This window comes from Rissa tridactyla, chromosome 3 (genome assembly GCF_028500815.1).
Source record: "Rissa tridactyla isolate bRisTri1 chromosome 3, bRisTri1.patW.cur.20221130, whole genome shotgun sequence".
In the NCBI taxonomy this organism is placed as follows: Eukaryota; Metazoa; Chordata; class Aves; order Charadriiformes; family Laridae; genus Rissa; species Rissa tridactyla.
Window position 1 is genome coordinate 58,191,032 of NC_071468.1, and position 19,195 is coordinate 58,210,226.

The following is a 19,195-nucleotide window of genomic DNA, read 5'->3' on the forward strand; positions in this document are numbered from 1 at the left end:
AGCAGGACTAGTTACCTGTGATATCTTTCCCTGATCCTGAAAAAAGCACTACTGATGACCGAGGAGTTGCATTTGTGGAAGCTGAAGGAAAAGTATGTGTGCTATAACACAACGTCAGTGGCTTAGTCCTGCTGTTGTGGTGTCATCTTTCACCTGAGATGAAGCGAAAGGCACAGGAGCCGTAGAAGATGATGTCAGCTGCCCTGGTCAAAGCTACTGTAGCACAGTCTAAGAACCTAAGCCATTTAAAACTAGACTTTCTGACCATTACATACTGTTTTGTTTAACTCCCAATGTACTTTTGTTTTTACTGAGTCCCACTTCCTGTGCTGCTTTAAGCTATTAACAGGGTTTTTTTCATTTCTCTTCCTAGGTGGCTGCATTTTTCTAGTGCTAGAAACAATCCCTGGATATACTTCCTGTGTATTGCGCTTGCCTGTAGGTCATTCAGATCTATCCAGGTTTTAAGAAACTACCAATGGAAAAAGCTCATGCCTTTCAGATTAAAACTCAAGGCCTAAATAGGGAATGTTTGAAGGGCAGGAATGAAGATTCGTAACTGTGAAAGAACATTGTATCGGATCTTGATCCTACTGAAGCAACGGTAAATTTGCTAGTAAGATCGGTGTCAAAGTAATTGGATTTTTGGACTGCGGTGTGAACAATAGAGCCACATAACAATTCAAGAAAACAAAGTGTCATTTCTGTAAGAGTGGATTATTGACTTTCTTCTAACAGCTACTTGTAGCTGAATGATATTTTAAATAAAAAAAAATATAAACAGAAGTAAAGGTTTGCTAAAAATACAGGACTTAATTAACCACAAGGTCAGACGGATCACCAGTAACCATGTGCAAGAGGCCTGGCAAAGGCATGCAGCTAGCCAGCACGCATTTACTTTTCATGTGTGCACAACAATGGCAAATACATGCTAAATTAATGAAGCAAATGACCGCATTTATAAATCCACTGTTGATTTAATAGATATATACGCATGAAGAGTTATGAAAGGTCATGATCTGTCAAGCATTAATGCACACCAGTAACTCGACACACGCAAATGCCCCGGTGAGTTCAGTGGAACCACTCACACGCGTATGTATTTATGGGACTGCAGCCAAGAGAACAGATGTCTTTTAGTCTGTTTTGACATATGCGTGAGTATGCATGTACTTTATGTATTAAATGCATGTATTTTATACTTTGCCAAGGAAAACATCATCAGTTACAACAGTGAGGACTTAGTATTAGTGTAGTATAGTACAAGCTGCTCTAACACTAGGCTACTTAGCTTTAAGCCAAAATTAAATTTACTTGAGAAGTGGAGTTTGAAGAAAATCATTCTGGAGGCATAAGAGTTGGGACACCTGCATAGATTTGAATCACTCACATGAGACTAAACATTTCAAAAGTGTCATTAAAACACTGAGAATTTCCAGCTGGGCTCCAAACTGGCTGTTAGCACTCACTAACATCCTCCATTAGCTCTAATTTTCCTTTTCTTTCTCCCCACATCCTTCCCTCTCTTCTCTTTCAACCAGGGTAACACTCTCTACAGAAATATTCCTGTCCAGCAGTCCCTCATTCTCAGTCATCCTCAGCACATCTGCCTCAAGAATTTCTCACTCCATTCAGGAGCTCTGGTAGGAAACGCAGCAATACAGAAACGTATGGTTATCTCCCCACCAGTATGCTCTGTCCTGCTCCAAGTTGCAAAGGGCAACATGTTCTTTCCATCTATATTTACTTGCATGCATCTATAGATTACAGATTTATGAATATAAACGTATGTACACTATTGTAGTAACGTACAATTCTGTATCTATAGCCCTTTCGGAAGGTCACACACATTCTTCTCAAGCTCTATCCCTTTCTGTTGTGGTAAATATGAATGAGGTCTCCTGTTTATAGAGGGAAAGAACAGTCAATGCCCTGTGAAGAATCTCACAAAGGTCACCAGCAGAGCCATGTTTAAAATCCTGACCTGACTACCATAGGAGCTCTCTTCCCTTTATAATTGCACTGCTTTGTATCCGGTATTTGGCCATTTAACGCAATGGCATTGTGAACAGACTGCAATCTGAAGTGAAAAGACGAAGAAGATATGAGAAGTATCTGTATCAGACAAAACTGGATCAATAGCAAGTAATATCTACTTCTGATACCTCAGTGGTTTCTAAAATGGCCATTTCATATCCATTTTTACTTCTTGCATTAAAAACTGCATGAATGTATTGTTCTTATGGACATTTTTGGAAAGAAAATTTCTGATCTGTCATGAGGATCATTTAACTGAATCATAGTTTGGCAGTGAAGTAAATGTTTACTTACGTTAAAGAAACCGTTCTATCTCTTTAACTCTACTTGTTAACTGATATGGTACTCTGAAAGCAGATAGTATTATATTCCAGTCCTAGATGAGCTCTGAGACAAAACAATATTAAGCTTTTCTCTCTCTTTCCTTTCTTTCCTCACTTCTCCCAAAGTGATGAACTTGCTATCAAACCCCTGCGCCTCTCTAATGGAAAGGGATTTATACCAGCAAATGTTGGGAAGATCAGCATCAAAATCAGATTAATAATGCGATTCTGATTTCAACTGTCATTAGTGAACAAATACCAGTATTTTCCCCCTCTACAATGACCAGAAAACAAAATAGATTCAGTAATTCCCCGAATAACTTTGTCAACAACTGCTTGACAGTGAGAGAATGAACTTTCAAAAGGTGTTCTCAGGCGTGAGACAGGATGAAACATGGCCAGTCGTTCCTACTTACGTGTTCATTTCCAGAACATTTTCTGCCGCAAAATAAAATGTCTTGATCTGTGGGTGGCTGATCTTAATAGCACTGTAAGAAAAGAAAAATAGAAGAGATATGAAGAAAACTAGTTTACATAAGAAAAGAAAAAATGGCTGAATGAATTATTTAAAATATTTATTCACTCCACTATATTAATCCAGACCAGCTTATCCATCCACATAGCTCTTTTCTTAAAACTCCAGTCTATTTTTAGCTCATTTCCTAGGCCACGCATTATTCAGAGGGTATAAACTACAGAACTAAAAAGGAAAGAATGAAGAATAAAACAAAGACCTTAATTATGCCATTACATAATTCAGTTGTGTGCCCACATCTCAAATAGTGGGTCCAGCTTTGCTTCCCCCAGCTCAGAAGAGCATAGTGAACCTGGAAAATGTTCAGAGAAAGCACCAGGGGTGACCCACGGTATGGAACAGCTTCCATGAGTGATTAATCAGGCTAAGACCCTGCAGCATGGAAAACTGGTTGTTAAGAGAAGGGAGATATAATACAGTAACATGTGAGGGTGCTGAGGCACTGGAAGAGGTTGCCCAGAGAAGTTGTGGATGCCCCATCCCTGGAAGTGTTCAAGGCCAGGCTGGATGGGGCTTTGAGCAGCCTGGTCTAGTGGGAGGTGTCCCTGCCCATGGCAGGGGGTTGGAACTAGATGATCTTTAAGGTCCCTTCCAATGCGAACCATTCTGTGATTCCATAAAATCACAAGCAGCATGCAGCGGGTGATCAGGGACTGACTTGTCACTGTATTTTCCAAGACAAGTTTTAGGAAGCACCAAGAGGCACCTAGGCAGGTGAAACAAACAAAATTGGGATAGTCCCCTGACTCCCTTGTTGATCTCAGCCCCAGACTATGCTTTAGTTGAATACCCATCAGTAAGACTTTTTAGAGTGGGGTTTTTTTTTCCTAAAACACAGTCTCCGATCCTGAGGCTGTGTGGCTTCCCTCTTTTGTTCCTCATTAGGTGACTGACTGTCCCGTGGAAGCACATGCTATTTGACTGGGGCCCAGCAGCCCCGGTCACTCCTCAAAGTTATCCCAATTTACCCCACCCCAAATAAGTGATGAGCATGTGTTTTCCTCACAGTCATTGAAGGCGAACAGCTGCAGAAGCGAAGGGCAACATTTTCTCGTGGTCCTGTACTGTGTGACTCAATCTTTCCTCTGAGAAAACAAAATGGAGCTCCCCATATTCAAATTAACTGCCCTCTTTCTTTGGAGGAGTCAAGCCCACAGTTAGTCTCAGGAACACCTACAGCTAATGTCTGCGTGAGATCCAAACAGAAGAATGAAGGCTTTCTCTTGAGGGACAGAATAAAAACCATGCTGAGCTTTATAACATTGAACAGCAGCAACACCCCTCCAAACCTTTGAAGTGTACTCAAAAGCAGCTGGAAGTCAGTACTGCATATGGAGTTTGAAGGGAATATTTTGAAATTTATACCCTGCTAAACAAAGTTGCTCCACAGCAGCCTAAAGAATAATCTCAAGTCAGAGGGAAGCAGCATTACTTGCACCACTGTTGACCTCCCCACATAAGAGAAGGTATCTAAGATAGACTACAACTTACTCGTAATCAGTGAACAGAGAGAAGAAAAAAAAAAAAAGCATTTGACATACTGATCTACTTTTTTATTTGTAGTTTTAACAGACCACATCTGTCAGAGAATTTTCAAAAATATTTTTGCAATATGGTTTTCTTTCAGTAGCTCAATTGATATCTCATTATTTATACAACACAGAAGAGCTCCCCACAGCTTCATTGTCAGGCACTACTGAGATTCAATTCCTTGCAACGTAGTAAAAATCATGCAAAACTGGGAGCAAGAGATAAACTTACTGCTTTTTTTTGCATTCAATTGCTCGGTCCACACTGAAGTCTGGAAGTCTGATGAATCCTTCTGCTTTTTCAGCCTGCAATAAATAAATTAAAAAAAAATTAAAATCACCACATCAACCAAATGGTGAACTACCAAACTCCAATGCTCAGTGATATTTAATGTGCAAGTGCTTGTTTTTGACAGCTTTTTGTAATGTGAAAATATATGCTTATCACCATGGGGACAGATGAACACCCGATGTTTTGGCTGACAGTTGTGAACAAGAAATATTCTTATACCGGCTACTATTTGTGCAAGTCCTGGATGCTAGAAAGCCACCACTCCTGTCTGCAAGTAGCAGAGTGTGAGCACAGGATTTGTTGTATGCTTCCAAACAGCAAAGTGCCTGAAAGTGGAAGGATCCTCAACTCCTACAATAGTGCTGAGATAGATTGCTCGTCCTCCTCGCCTCGAAGCGTTTGTATCCAAGCACCCTTATCTAAGATCCATGGTTAAGTCAAAAGTCTAGTTCAGAGTCTGAAATTGTTAAGGGCAAAATTTAGGTTTGGATCGAACCAGGATTGAAAACAGCGTGAAGGTGGATGAACCCAATTGCTTTGCAGCCATCAGTGATCATATAAATTCTTTTGGCAAAGAGACCAGCCAGGCTTTGTGCATAGACCACAGAAAACGAGCCTACTGAACCTCAGCTCTAAAAGCAGAAGCTTCTCAAAAGAGAGGGATGACATAAAAGAGGACGAGTAAGGGTTATATCATCCATTCAGGTCTGGATGTTATATACAATCTCAAAGGAGTGTTTGTTCCATTATACAGCATGCTTGTGTGTTACACAGATGTGCAACAGCACCACCCATAGTGATCTATGGATATTTGAAAAATACATGTCTATAGGGACAGGAATTCAGAAGTGACCCAAAATGATCCTAGGTACAGATGGAGGAGGGTCTCCCCTGGGTAAGTGTAACATGGACCATTTTGTAGGGTCATGGGCTGTTCCATCGGGTCACCTATATAGGCCTGTACGTGAGCAAGGCAGAGGCAATACGGGCTGCTCCCATGCCAGGAGATGAAATGGTCCAAGGGGATGGTCCCACGCAACTGAGCTCTGTTGTTAAACACTGCAAACCAGCCTCAGATGGCTTTGGCTACCCAGCTATCGCTCCTCCCAGAACTTTGCAGGCGTGGCACAGGAGGTAGCAAAAGCCAGGCAGACATTTACAGTACACTGTTTAGATGCAGTCACCCCTTTCTGGGTGTGAGGGTTTACAGAGCATTGGCGCCTCTGTTCCGGGTCAGCTGGGCTCTGCCTCAGAGAGTGGCACCAGCAAAACTGAAGTGACCAGTTAGCCTCAAATCCCTGCTCTTGCTGCCTGCAGCTGAAACATCTTCCTTTACTACATCTACCTACGTTCACCCGATCAGCCGCAATAAGAAAAGACTCCTCCTAACGGGAGCAATAACGTAGGCAAAAGTCTGTAGCATATAGTGTCAGGAAAAACTGTACTTTCCAAAATGCAGAAAGTGTTCATTCCTGAATCACTTTTTTGTTGCTCCCAGCCCTCAGACCTGGGCACATTAAAATTCTGAAAACCTACACTCAGTTAAAGCAGGTAAAATACACACAACAATTACAAAGACAGAAGATAAATGAAGATGACTGACAGCATCTCAAGTCACATTATGCATGAATATGAAGAGACTATAAAAAGATGTTCATCGAGACAAGTCTTTGAGCTTTAATGCTTGGAAGTACAAATCTCTGAGAACCGAAATACGGATACAGAATGGATATTTCAGTGGATGTCTTCCCTGCACCTCTGCCTATCTGTTCTTTGATATACGATAAATCATGGCATAACCATCATTTCGCAGTTTACATGTATTAAATATCCATATGAGAGGTTTATATTTTGCATTTTCACCAGTAAATAGCTTTGCCTGCTCCAGGACCAAAAGAAAAAAGGGGGAGTGGGAAGAAAGGAAAAGAGAGGGAGAGGGAGAGGGAGAGGGAGAGGGAGAGGGAGAGGGAGAGGGAGAGGGAGAGGGAGAGGGAGAGGGAGAGGGAAGGGAAGGGAAGGGAAGGGAAGGGAAGGGAAGGGAAGGGAAGGGAAGGGAAGGGAAGGGAAGGGAAGGGAAGGGAAGGGAAGGGAAGGGAAGGGAAGGGAAGGGAAGGGAAGGGAAGGGAAGGGAAGGGAAGGGAAGGGAAGGGAAGGGAAGGGAAGGGAAGGGAAGGGAAGGGAAGGGAAGGGAAGGGAAGGGAAGGGAGGATTTATTTGTTATTTTGTTTCAGGACAGAAGACACAATATCAGCATCTGGGCTGAAAAAAACCTTTGATTTTGCAACGTGGCTTCATTTGTACCAAGAAATGCTTATTTGCTATTGTGGATTTTTAACTTTCTCTGATTATAGTTGTATCTGTCAAAATTGTTTAGAGCCTGGCTTGGGGATCTTTTTTTCCGTTCCACAGGTTTGGAATTTAGTGAGACTAAACTCTTTGAGATAAAATAGCAATTAACTAAAGAAAAAAAGTGACAAGATTTTTTTTAAAATCTTTTTTTTTTTAATCTGTATTTCAATCAATTTTTTACACCTTAAGCTAGTATTTCCATACCAGATCCATACTACACCAAGTATATAGGGATGAGTGAATGAGTAGGACTGAGTAAAGGAGGAGCTCTATTCATGGGCTGCATTGTACTAAAGATAGAGAATGTACTACCCTGCACTTCTGTGCCAAAAATAGTGGTCACTTACTAGACCAGGTGCAGTGAAAACACTAGCATTCCTGTTTGGTTCCCAAGACCAGTCTAAGAACACCAGAGACCAACCTCAAAAAAGCAGTTCATGAGGTATCAAGGCCATCATTATGCACACTTCTGGATGAGAAATATATACAATGCCAGTTGTTTCTCTGTAGTATGAATCAATAAACAGAGTTAAAAAAAAAAAAAAAAAGAGATCCAGAAGATCCCATGTGAAGAAATATACCCAGGTACCCTCCCACCCACACACCAACAAATCCATGGCCTGAGCTAGGTAAGCCATCAGGTGGGTGAGTGGGTGACTAGGGTCTGGGGCAGGTTGGCCTTATGTGTTACAAATGCAATCACAGCTCAGCCCGCTTTATCTATTGGCGCAGTAGCCATTGGTCTAGGTTGCAGCCCATAAATTGCTCAGGGTGCTGATTGCTCAGGGTGCTGCACAAGCACTGATGAGGAGATTAAGACCATGCAACTAAGTCCATTAGGTAAGTCACTGCCTCTATTGTCAACTTACACAAACATTTGAGCATTCGGATTTTGTATTGGACTAGTGAATTACCAGCACCCTGTAAGCCAGTGTGGGGCCACTCACCTGGGGTGCTCCCACTCGTGCAGAGGTGGAACTTGAACTACTGACATATCCAATGAGTATGTAAATTAGAGGAGTACTCTCTAAATTGCGAATGAAAGTAGGTCTGTAGGCTTTGATTTCAGTAATTTACATTTACCAGTTTTACAACAGAGAAATCTTCAGGCTTCTTATGCGGTATTTGACATGTTGCAGTTGGCAAAAGATTATGTTCAATGCATTCAGGTTTTATATTAATTCTGTCAGTGATTTCACATTTGTTCATTTATAAGAAAAGTTTAATGTTTCATTTTATATATGAGTGAAAGGAAGAAGGATAACGGTGTCAACTTTTTGTTTTAATGCACTATTGGTACGCATCTCAGATGTGCCATCTGTATAACAGAAAAGAGGGGTTTGATGGGTATGTACTTCCATAATTAGAAAAAAGAAAGGGAAAAAAGGAAACCAAATCATAACAGTAAAACCTTATGAGCATTATTACAATCATTATTACAACATTATTACAATCGATCAGCAAATAGAATTCCAAATAAACACTAGGAACAGAACATGTGGAAGTCATCTTTTTGGTCAATCTTGGAATAAAAATGACATTTTAAAATATTAAACACGTATAGAAGTTCTAAATGTTTTCTTTTCTCCAAAATGTTATCTTTAACATGACTTTAAACATGTTATTACTTAACTCACACATTTCACTCAAACTTCCTTCAGATTTTACTGCAAAGTTGTAAAATAGCCCCAAAAACCTCAAATTAAAAGAACCTTGATGTGTTTCCTATTTAATCAGGATGTTTAAAGGACTAAGCTGTTATCTCTTGTGGGTTTTATGCAGGCTAGCCTAACATATAAATCTGCATTTTTTGGTATGCCCAATTGCGGGAAAATAATTTCAATAATAATAACAGTCTTTGCAAATGCTTGGGGCAAAAAAGAAAGTAACCATTTTTTAACAGAAAAAGCTTTTCACTCAAAAAAATTAAAGAATATTTATGAAAAAATAATGCATGAATTCACTGAAAGAGGCTAATGTCCTTTTTAGCTTGCCTCAATACCTTGTCTATATTTTGTGGCTTTAAAAGATTTAGTAAATGATTTAAGAGACATTTTTCAGTATTTAAAGTGAATGCAGAAAGTGGCGCAGAAGAATTTTAAAAAATAGTGCTGTAAAGTGAAAGTATCTAGTTATTGTGGAACAGCTCCAATCTGCAATTCAAGGTACTTCTCGTGGCTTCATCACAGCGTTTCAGCGCTGCCCCAGAAGACCCAGTGGATGTTGGAGGAGCGGTTCAGTCCTCAAGACTTTTTAGTCTTTTTTCTCTCTGACAAGTACACCAGTGAGGCAACCTATAGAACTGTGAATAATTTGTGTAAGATATTGGACCACAGGTCCCCAAAGCCCTCAGCGCAGTCAGACGACATCAATGACTTTTTATCATTCTCGTAAGCAGCTACTATAACTCAAAGGTGAAAGGTTTCTCTTTTAAAAGACTGCAATTATACAGCCCCTGGCAAAGCTGTTGAAGTGAGGACCAATTTAAATGCAGTGAATGGGGGAAAAAAAAAAATCAAAGATAAACAGTGACAGTAGATCACAGCCTGCAACCCTTTCATTTTATATTTATATTTCTTTTCAGCCGAATCCCCATGACAACCGTTGTTAACACATCCTGCAAAACTGTATTTCAACTCTACTTGAAAAACCAGCCGAGCTATCCTTAAGGCCCACAAGACCTTTAGACCGTTTAGTCCTCTGTCCCTTTCCAGCCAACACTATCCAACACAGTCTCAATGAGCGCAAGGATCCAGGAGCCTGGGATTACGCGTGATGATCTTCCCCCTCCACCCCTCTTCCTATGCAGGAGTACTGGTTCCCTCCGGGGTTTCCGTGTGAGAACTAAAACTGCTGAAGGGGCAGGCAGGATCACACACTGTCCTCTTTAAACACTCGTCTTCACGGCAGCGCCCTACAGAGAGCTCCCTCCCACTTGAAAGAGGGAAGCAAACGCTAACAAAGAGCGGTTGTCCAAGGAGTCTGGTATTCCTGAATGCACACAGAAAGTCTGACTGCTCAGATCCATTCTCTGACATTTTCTATGTTTCCATTGCAAAACCAACCCTTCTTTGTTTCTTCCTAGTCCAAACAGCTTCCCCTCCCCAGATTGGGGGTTCTTCCATGCTCCAAAAAAAGTTTATCTATCTGCCTCAAGTGGTATCCATGTTTTGTAGAAAGAGCAAGCGTACATGGGAAGAGTTTTCAGGGCAGTCTACCCAAGCCTGCTGAGACCACCGGGACCCTAACTCCACCAGTCTCAGTACCTCAGCTAGCCAGTCAAAAGCTAATTTGGATTTGCCTATGTGTTCTGGTTTTCTTTCAGTAAAGGAGAAGCTTGACTCTCATGGCGTCTAATCTGCTGTTGCTGACCCTTCTCAGTATTTTATTATTTTGTTCTCTTTTGAGCTGTGGCTTTCACAACATATTTTATGTCAAATTGAAGGAACTACCGTCTGCAAATATCACCACAAATGTCCTGTATCACCTCCCCTGCTCTGCCTCATGTGAAAGACCCAGAACAAGAGTAGCTTGAAGGCAAATTAAATCAGAGCAACAGAAACATCCAGAGCTTTGGAGATGCCCAAGGACAGACTTCACCGAGAACACAATGTCAGCTGAGGTTACCTACCCAAATCCGGGACAAAGCACGTTCCTGTACAAATTCCACCCACTCCCTACTTTCTCCATTTCCATTAGAAAAAAAGGTTAGGTCCAGCACCCCGTTGCTATGCTACAGTTACCAGTGTCTGGTTGACTGCGGTTTCCACACAGCCTTGAACAAAACACGTTCATTTCTCACAAGAACAAAAGTGGTCAGGCAGAGCTACAGGCAACCAGCATGTCCCAGTTCCTTTGACCTCAGGCCTGCTCCTCCACCACCACCTTTCACTTCAGCCTCAAAGAGAGCCTGTCATGGGAAGCCTTGCGGACAAGAGAAGGAGGGGTCCTCCTCTTTCAACACAACTATGAATTTAAGATCGTCGCCTTGGGTGCCCTGTTGGGACTAAGGATTAACTCTACTGAAAGCAGTGGAAGCACAGGCAGTATTAAAGATGGACCAGACACAGAAGTAAAAGAAATATCAAACAAGCCAGTGATTATGTCCCTGCTATTTCTGCTTCATCAATCTAGAGGTGAAAATACCGGTGAAAACACAGCAGGTCGAGATCATCTCAGATATGACCCTGAGCATGGCTCTGGGCATATTTAAGTCTCATCAATTTAAGTAAGCAGACCTTAGCAAAGGACACCTCCTCTCCTTCCCACACCCGGTAGTTACTGCCATTCTGCAAACATTGCCTGAATCTACGGTTATGCAGAGGCTGCACTTTAAGTTGTCCAAAGAAACCTCAGATTTTTAACGTAAAATAGTGTGTGAGAGTCAGCAGAAGTTGAAAGCAAAGAGGTGCTACCAGATAGCATCTTTACAAGAACTGTGATAGGTGAGAAGTCAGGGCTGACATAAGCCAACAGTATTTTGAAGCTGCATGAGCTCTTTAGAGCGTATGATATAAGTCGGAATGAGGATGCCACCCATTCTTCAGCCTTGTTCATTTTGGGGCAGTCAGTGACAGCTGAAAAGCAGGCATAGACTAAAAGGATGAGTTCACCCAAATGACAAACGCTGTCCAAGTAGCACTGGGATCAGCATGACTGTGGCTTCTCTGGATCCCAAGAGTGGAATTCAGCGAGGCCACAGCAACTAAAGGAAGTGGAGGACTTTGCACCTCCCCCCTCCTCTCTTCCCGGAAGGCAAACTTTACCTTATCTTGCTTTGTTTTATTTCCTCCCCAGCTTAATTACTCCTCAGAATAATTCCTTTCCGACAGTTCCCAAGTCTAAAAGGCACATAAGCCAGCCACCTCACCTTTCTTAACACTGCTTGGCTAGAAGTACAGCTGCAAGCAGTGATTAGAACAGCTGATGTTAATAAGGATTTGCAGGGTATTAATGCTGCTGATGAGTCTATCTGCCAGGCCATGTCTTTCAAGCAGAGATATTGTAAGCATTGGGAAAATAAATCCTTTTATTTATTCATTCTACTTTTCCTATTTCTTTTCTTTCTCTTTTCTCTTTCTCTCATGCAGGTATTTGACTTGGTCTTGAGAGGAAGCTAAATCAGACTCCACAACACCACAAAAAACAACAGCGCAAGATCAGCAGAGGTGTTTTCACTTTTCCCCCAAAAAAGAATAGCTAGTATCATCTTCAAATGTCAGCCAAAGTTTTTATTCTGTTTAAAAAACCCCAACACTATACCCACAACTGAAGGGAGAATGTGAAATGCTCTTTACATGAGTAAAGTTTTGTTTAGGGTTTGAGGTTTTTTTTTTTATGGTTTAAACTATTCCATTTGTTCCCTGAAACAGTTAGCAAGAATTTAAATGGAGATCACTGCAATATAAATAAAAAAGTGGAAACAACCCAGATTGCATTTAATTTCTTTAAATGCTCTAAGAATTAATAAAGGTTTCTTTAATCTTTCACCCTTTCCTGAGCCTGTGACATGCTGACTTCCAGAGCAGCCCATTTGTATTTAGGAAACCTGATGCCCATCCACAATTCCACATGGAAGAATTTGAGTTTCCATCTATGTTGTTGCTTGCGTCCCCTAATGCTCTGCACATCCCAATTCTGGGCTCTGACAGTCCATCATTTGAACGTGATAGGAGTTTGGTTTTTTTTTAGAGGTAGCAGCGCAAGAGAGCAAAGTGAAGAGAATATGTTATGTCGCAATCTTCCTAGGATGGGCAAGACACCCTCTCTGCCAAGCTGTAACAAACAGCCAGGAATAAAACCAGCTGTTCCCTAGAACTCACTGCTTCTTTGAACTCAGCCATAACCTTTCATTAAAAGGCTTGCTCTGTATTTCTCATTACATCTTTCCCTCTCGCCCCAACCTTTTACAGCTTTTAATTTCTGGTTTCTTCAATGGATTTCAGGAATTCAGGACCTGCTGTTCTTTGTCTCAGACTATTTCCCACTCGCACTGTAAGTGCGGTAGGCTACTTGGGCTGGATCGGCTAGAAGGGAAATGCTATCTATACCCGCTGTCCTGAAGAAAGCTCATCCTCTGAATAGAAAGCTGGACCTTGAATTTGAAACACTGCGTCCTCCTGCAGATTTGACTTTTAGGGTCAACTCATCAGAGCAGGAAGTTAAAAATCAGCAGAATGTGAGAACCTTTAAATACAATGCTCTGGATGAGACAGCAGCAAGACCAGCAGTAAACATATCACCGACTAATAGTGTTCATATCTGCAATCCTGCCAGTGCCAACCGGGGCGGGGGAGGGGTGGGGGGAGGTGGGGGGTGGGGGATAGAAAGGAAAAAGAGATGAAATTAAAAAAAAAAAACACAAACAAATAAACAGATTAATCTTAGTGTGAAAGGGGACGGAGAGAGAAGCTAGTGAGAGACTTCTGAAAATCAAACTAATTAGAAGTGAAGAAGCGTTTCTGTTTTGAGGCTTGGTAGCAAGTGTCTGCAAATTGGCCAACCCAGGAAAACCCTTCCCAAATTCAAATGCCACCAGTGCCTGCAAAGAGCAGCTCTTTAAAGGGCAGACCAGACAGCAAGTTAACATTTCACAAGTACTTGCTGAGCTAGAAAATGCACAGTTTTCTGCATGTTTCACATTCACATAGACGCTTCCCAGATTACAAGAAATGTCAGGGCTGAGAAACAAACCCAGTTGTTGGTACATCTCCGGGGTGCATCTAAATTGTGACCCCCAGCTCCCCTTCCCTCGGTCCCAGCAGATACTGTTTGTCCGGCACCCGGAGCTGGGTGGACGCTGTACTCACCAGCTGACTGCTGTACCAATACAGCGATGACTCCTTCAGCACACACCAGAACTTTTTCCATTTGTTGCCAATGAAAGCTCCTTTTTCCTTCTTTTTGTAGAGCCATCCTTGGCAATCGGCTTGCCCCAGCTCCTTACACGATATCCTCCGTCGGCTCATTATAAAGAACCCTGTGCCATTAAAAATACAGTGTTCTGCTTGTTTGAAAGTGCATTACCAGGAAAGATGCTGCTGCCAATTAAAGAAATCAACCTTACTTAGCAATCTCAGCAAGTCATCCAAGCATATCTTAAAATATACTTAGAAGTCGCTCAGTTTTATAATGGCTGTGACAGTAACACACTCATTTGAAAGGCATTCTGATGTGCAGAAACAAAATAGTAAGCTATAGATAACGCAGACACTAACTAATGCTAAGATAACCATATACAAGTTTTTGTAAATTAAAAATAATTTTTGATCCTTTTAAGAGAAGCATGCATATATTTCCCTTCACACAGCTGCACTGAAAAGAATACATCTATTTAAGTCAGCTAGAGAAAACTATTATGCCAAGTACATGAAAACCGCTAGTGTGTGCGTATGTGCAGGCAGCTGATTCTACCTCATTGATTTCCAGCTTTGATTCAATTAACATACCACAAGGATTTAGTCCAAAGGAACAGCCCGTTGTCATTTGTTTTCTCAGAATCGGTGCAAGAATGAGTGGAGTTAAAAAGCAGCCTTCCACCAGCTGAGTAGCAGTATAAAATCCTCACCCTCCCAAGAATAAGACATACTAAGAAAATAACAAAAGAGGAACACAGAAGAGAAAAGAAAAAACAATCTCTCATTACCTTGACTTTTCTTTTTTGTCTTCTGACGCAAGGGAACCTGTAAGAAATGCAGGAAGGAAAGAAAAGAGGAAATTTCAGATTGTGTTGCAACATTTGTGTAGAAAGGGGAGGGGGAAGCTAGAGAAGGACGCGGTGGTGATGCTGGTGGTATATGCAGGATGGAAACACATAACCCACTCACTGCTGAAGGGACGTTAGTAGCTGAAGCATAAAATGTGTTAATTAAAATTGATGTATATCTTAGTTGAGCAAGAGCAAACGTAACTCTATTATACATGAGTCTATCTACTAGTGCTTCCTGTTTCACACCCACAGGCAGCTTCTACTTTGCTACGTGTTTGCCTGAATTGTATTCTGTGTTGTTCAGAAGTTAAAAAATAAAAGTTGGACTACAACGTTTTAATGCTTCGTTACCCCCCTTGAGGGGGATTTGCAAACGTGGGGAGATTAAAGATACATGCCAGGGGTCTGATTGTCATTTAGCTCGTTCTAAGAAATCCTGAAAAAGAAAAAAAATTGGATTTTCCCCTCCTCTTTTTTAATTTAGTGCAGAGAATGTATTTCGCACTATGTAAGATTTTCATAATATGTCTTAAAAAACAAAAAAATTAAAAAAAAAACAATCACACAAACCTGGCAGATTATCCAAACCATAAAACATAAATATGACAGAAGTTTGCCAGGCCATATATGAGAGTTTTAGTCACTGCAAAAGTAACACAAGTGAATTATATTTACTCTTTTGCAGTCCATATTGTCCGTCCCACATAAACACATAGAAAATGAAACTAAACCAGAAGACCACAACCAAAAAAGAGGTCATTAGAAAGGCAAGGTCTGGCTTTTGGAGTAAATTCTCCCCAGACAGGCTGGTTGGTCGTGCAATTGTGGACAAAGCAGTTGACTTCTCTTTGCCTCCACTTTTCCATCTCCAGCATGGGAATAAAAGCATTCACCTTTTTCTATTTTTAGGAAGGTTTTGAAGCCTCTGGATGACAAATGCTGGATAAGGTGACGTATGATTTAATATGCTGGGCCACAACGTTGCTATGCAAAGCCAGTAGCTACCTGATCCACTGCAGAGCTACGCTATGAACATCTCTAATGCAGCCCCTCTGCCTAGCCAGCCGCCTTTTCAGGAAAACAAAACCCTATTTCATGTTTTTCTTGAAGGATTTGATGGCTCTTCTCACAGGTGAATTTAAGATGAGTAAAGCTACACCATCTGGAAACAGTAATAGAAGAGGCCACTGCCACCAGCATTTACAAGAGCTAGAACTTTCTCCAACCAGTGATCTTTGCAGCACGTATCAGACTGCAGAACTGCATATCGCAGTCGTGTGCTTATCTGGTGCCTATTTGAGATGACCTGAACAACACACCTGTGGGAGGCTTTACCAGGAATGAATAATCCCAGATTCCTGCTTAATCATCATGTATTCTTTTTTCCTTTTTTCTTTTTTTTTTTTTTTAATTCTACCACTGCCTTTCTCTCTCTCAGACTATTCTCCATGACAACAGACAAAGAAAAGCAATGAGAAAACACATCATCTCTATCGGAGGCTCTGCAATTTTCCCATCCTACACAGGCCGCCCTTCGTGTCTTCATTCCAAAGAAAGTAATGCCCTATTTAGGACACATGGAAATAACACACAGCCTCAATGAACCAATGGGTCATGCAGTCACACTAATTACCTTCCTTCAGAGCTATCCAAAGTGGTATTAAGAAAAACAAATATGAAGCAGCTCTCTTTGCACATAAACTAGGTAGTGGGGCAACGTCACATCTTTGCCATGATGCTACAGTGGGGTCATTTCATCTTTAACATAAACTCGTGCAACCATAAGGGCGATGCTGAGACAGGATGTGGCTCTCTGTAAACAACCAAGGAAGAAGGAGAGATCTTTCCACTAACCTTATTGATCATCTAAAGCAAAATAACGTGGTCTGTGGCTCATCTGTAAAGAAAGGGTTAACATCCATATCATGTAAATCATCTGTTAGGGCCCCCTTTATATACAGGCTGAGGAAGAAACCGATTACCTAGTAAGAGCTGGGAGTAACAAAAAGAATTTACAAATGTGCATTTCTTATTCAGCTGCAACGATGGTATCCTGCTGCAAGTTGACAAGGGTGATGAATCCCCGTCTCTTCATATTTTATGGGAGGAGTTGGGAAATTAATGGGGGAAGGAAGGGCGGTTTCCCCAGCCCTGTGGACTGGGGAACAGGACTGTGTTTAGCTTGCCTGGATAAAATCAGTGATAAATCTGTAATAAAATCATCGCTGAGTGAGATTTCATGAAATAAGATGCATTTCTGGTTTTCTTTCCCAGTATTCCTGAAAGCTGAGGTAAATTTTCAACAAATTAATCCTAAGCCTGGAATGCAGCAATTTTAAATGTTTTTAGTGCTGTTCAGAAGCCCAGCATAATTTTATAAAAAATATCTGTTTTGCTCTGCCCAAGACCTAGACTGCGGCAATGAAATCTGGTGTTATTCACAAAATTGTCTTCCCAAATTTTGTTGATTTAAGAATAAACAAAAACAACCTCTTTCTCCAAAGCAGCAGCATTTGGAGTCAGATATTTTATGAAATAAACAAACAGTTTTCATTGAAATGGCGTTCATCTTAAACCAATAGAAAACCTATATTTAAATGAATCTAAAAAGTCATAAAATGCCTCACCAGCCAGATTTGGATTCAGTTTTCCACAAGAACACAGAATTTTAGCAAGTTTCCAGTGGCAAACCTTTCCTCAAGAAGTTAAATAGAATTTCCTCCTCTAAAAACTGGCTTATGAGAGTCAACAATCTTTCATTTCAGTGAGCCTGGGTGAACATTGATTAAGATGCTTTTAAGTTTCACCCCTAATAGGACACATTAACACTAGCAGAGAACAAAGACAATACTGTGGAAGGCAGAGTTATTACCAGTAAAACCAATGGTACTGACCGGGGGCATAACAGCAGTTTCAGATGTGAATATACTGTAACTACCACACATAGTCACTGGAACAATCTGAAACTGAACCAAATGTCATGATTTTACTATGCAGACATGGTGGATGTTTTTTTACAAAGCTCAATTTCGTGATGACAAATGACTTATTTCATTATCACAGGTTCAACTGAAAAAATAACCAAAAAAATCTGATCTATTTCTAGCTCTTGTTGTTACCAGGGAAAATCCAAGAGCAATAATCCTCAGAAAGCTCTGAAATAAATGCAAAATGTTACAGTTACTTGCAACTTTAGGAGGGTCGTCATTTTTGTGCAAGGCTGGCAATACAGGGTAGGTTTTAATCTTTTTTGGCAGGTTTTGGTTTACTCATCAGTTTACTGAGACCTGAGGGCTGAGCATGGCTGAACTTCTGTGCCAGGCAGCCTCCACCAGTGAGCAAAAACCTATGAGAGGAGTGACAAGTTCAGTGACAGACTTCTGTCAGTTTAGAGGTCCCCTTTTTCCACAGAATCACAGTATTGTTGAGGCTGGAAGGGACTTCTGGTGGTCATCTAGTCCAACCTCCCCACTCAAACAAGGACACCTACAACCTGTTGTCCAGGACCATGTCCAGGCAGCTTTTGAATATCTCCAAGGATGGAGATATTTATCGACAGTACCCCTGGGCAACCTGTGCCAGTGCTCGGTCACCCTCACAATAAAAAAGTGTTTCCTGATGTTCAAAGGGAACCTCCTGTGTTTCAGTTTGTGACCATTGCCTCTGGTCCTGTCACTGGGAACCACTGTAAAGAGCACAGCTCTGTCTTCTTGGCACCCTCCCTTCAGGTATTTAAACGCATTAATAAGATCCCCCTGAGCCTGTTCTCCAAGATAAACAGTCCCAGCTCATGCAGCCTTTCCTCATATATTAGATGTTCCAGTCCCTTAATCATGCTTATATGGCTCTTCATTAGACTCCCTCCAGTATGTCCATGTCTCTCTTGTACTGAGGAACCCAGAACTGGACAGTGCTCCAGGTGTAGCTTCACCAGCACTGAATAAAGGGGAAAGATCACCTCCCCTTGACCTGCTGGCAATACTTTGTGTAATGCAGCCAAGGATACAATTTGCCTTCTTTGCAGTAAGGACACATTGTTGGCTCATGTTCAACTTGATGTCCACCAAGACTCCCAGGTCCTTTTCTGCAAAGATGCTTTCCAGCTGGGCGTATACTGATTTCCCCAGCAGTATCATTTGTGCTCATGTGGAATAACAGCAGGGGGTAGAAGTCAAATGCCTGGACAAGCTTTGGCTGTCCCTCCACAACATCCTGGATCCTGACCCTTGCCAGGCAGCAAACTGCTCTAGACAGTTGGTCAGGCATACAGATGAGTGCCTGTGTCCCCGGCAGCAGGGTGTTGCTCATTGCGACAACACACCATTTCTTACTGGTAGCCTTGTATGGTTTACAGTTAGGTGAACGAGGTCCTTTGGCAGTAGGTATATCTGGCTCCTCTTCAATTTTGAGGGCAGTCAACCT

General features: G+C 41.5%; 1 protein-coding gene across 7 annotated transcripts in view; it reads right to left on the minus strand.

Moving 5' to 3' along the window:
• Positions 1-19,195, minus strand: part of IPCEF1 (interaction protein for cytohesin exchange factors 1) — a 90,172-nt gene that overhangs the window by 28,601 nt on the left and 42,376 nt on the right. For 4 of the 7 annotated variants that reach the window (XM_054194677.1, XM_054194674.1, XM_054194675.1 and 1 more), the window contains 4 exons: positions 14,711-14,747; positions 13,875-14,044; positions 4,657-4,730; positions 2,777-2,848 (listed from right to left, as the gene is read on the minus strand). In XM_054194677.1, coding sequence (XP_054050652.1) covers positions 2,777-2,848; positions 4,657-4,730; positions 13,875-14,044; positions 14,711-14,747 — 353 coding nt within the window. The other 3 variants (XM_054194672.1, XM_054194673.1, XM_054194679.1) reach the window with 3 other exon arrangements.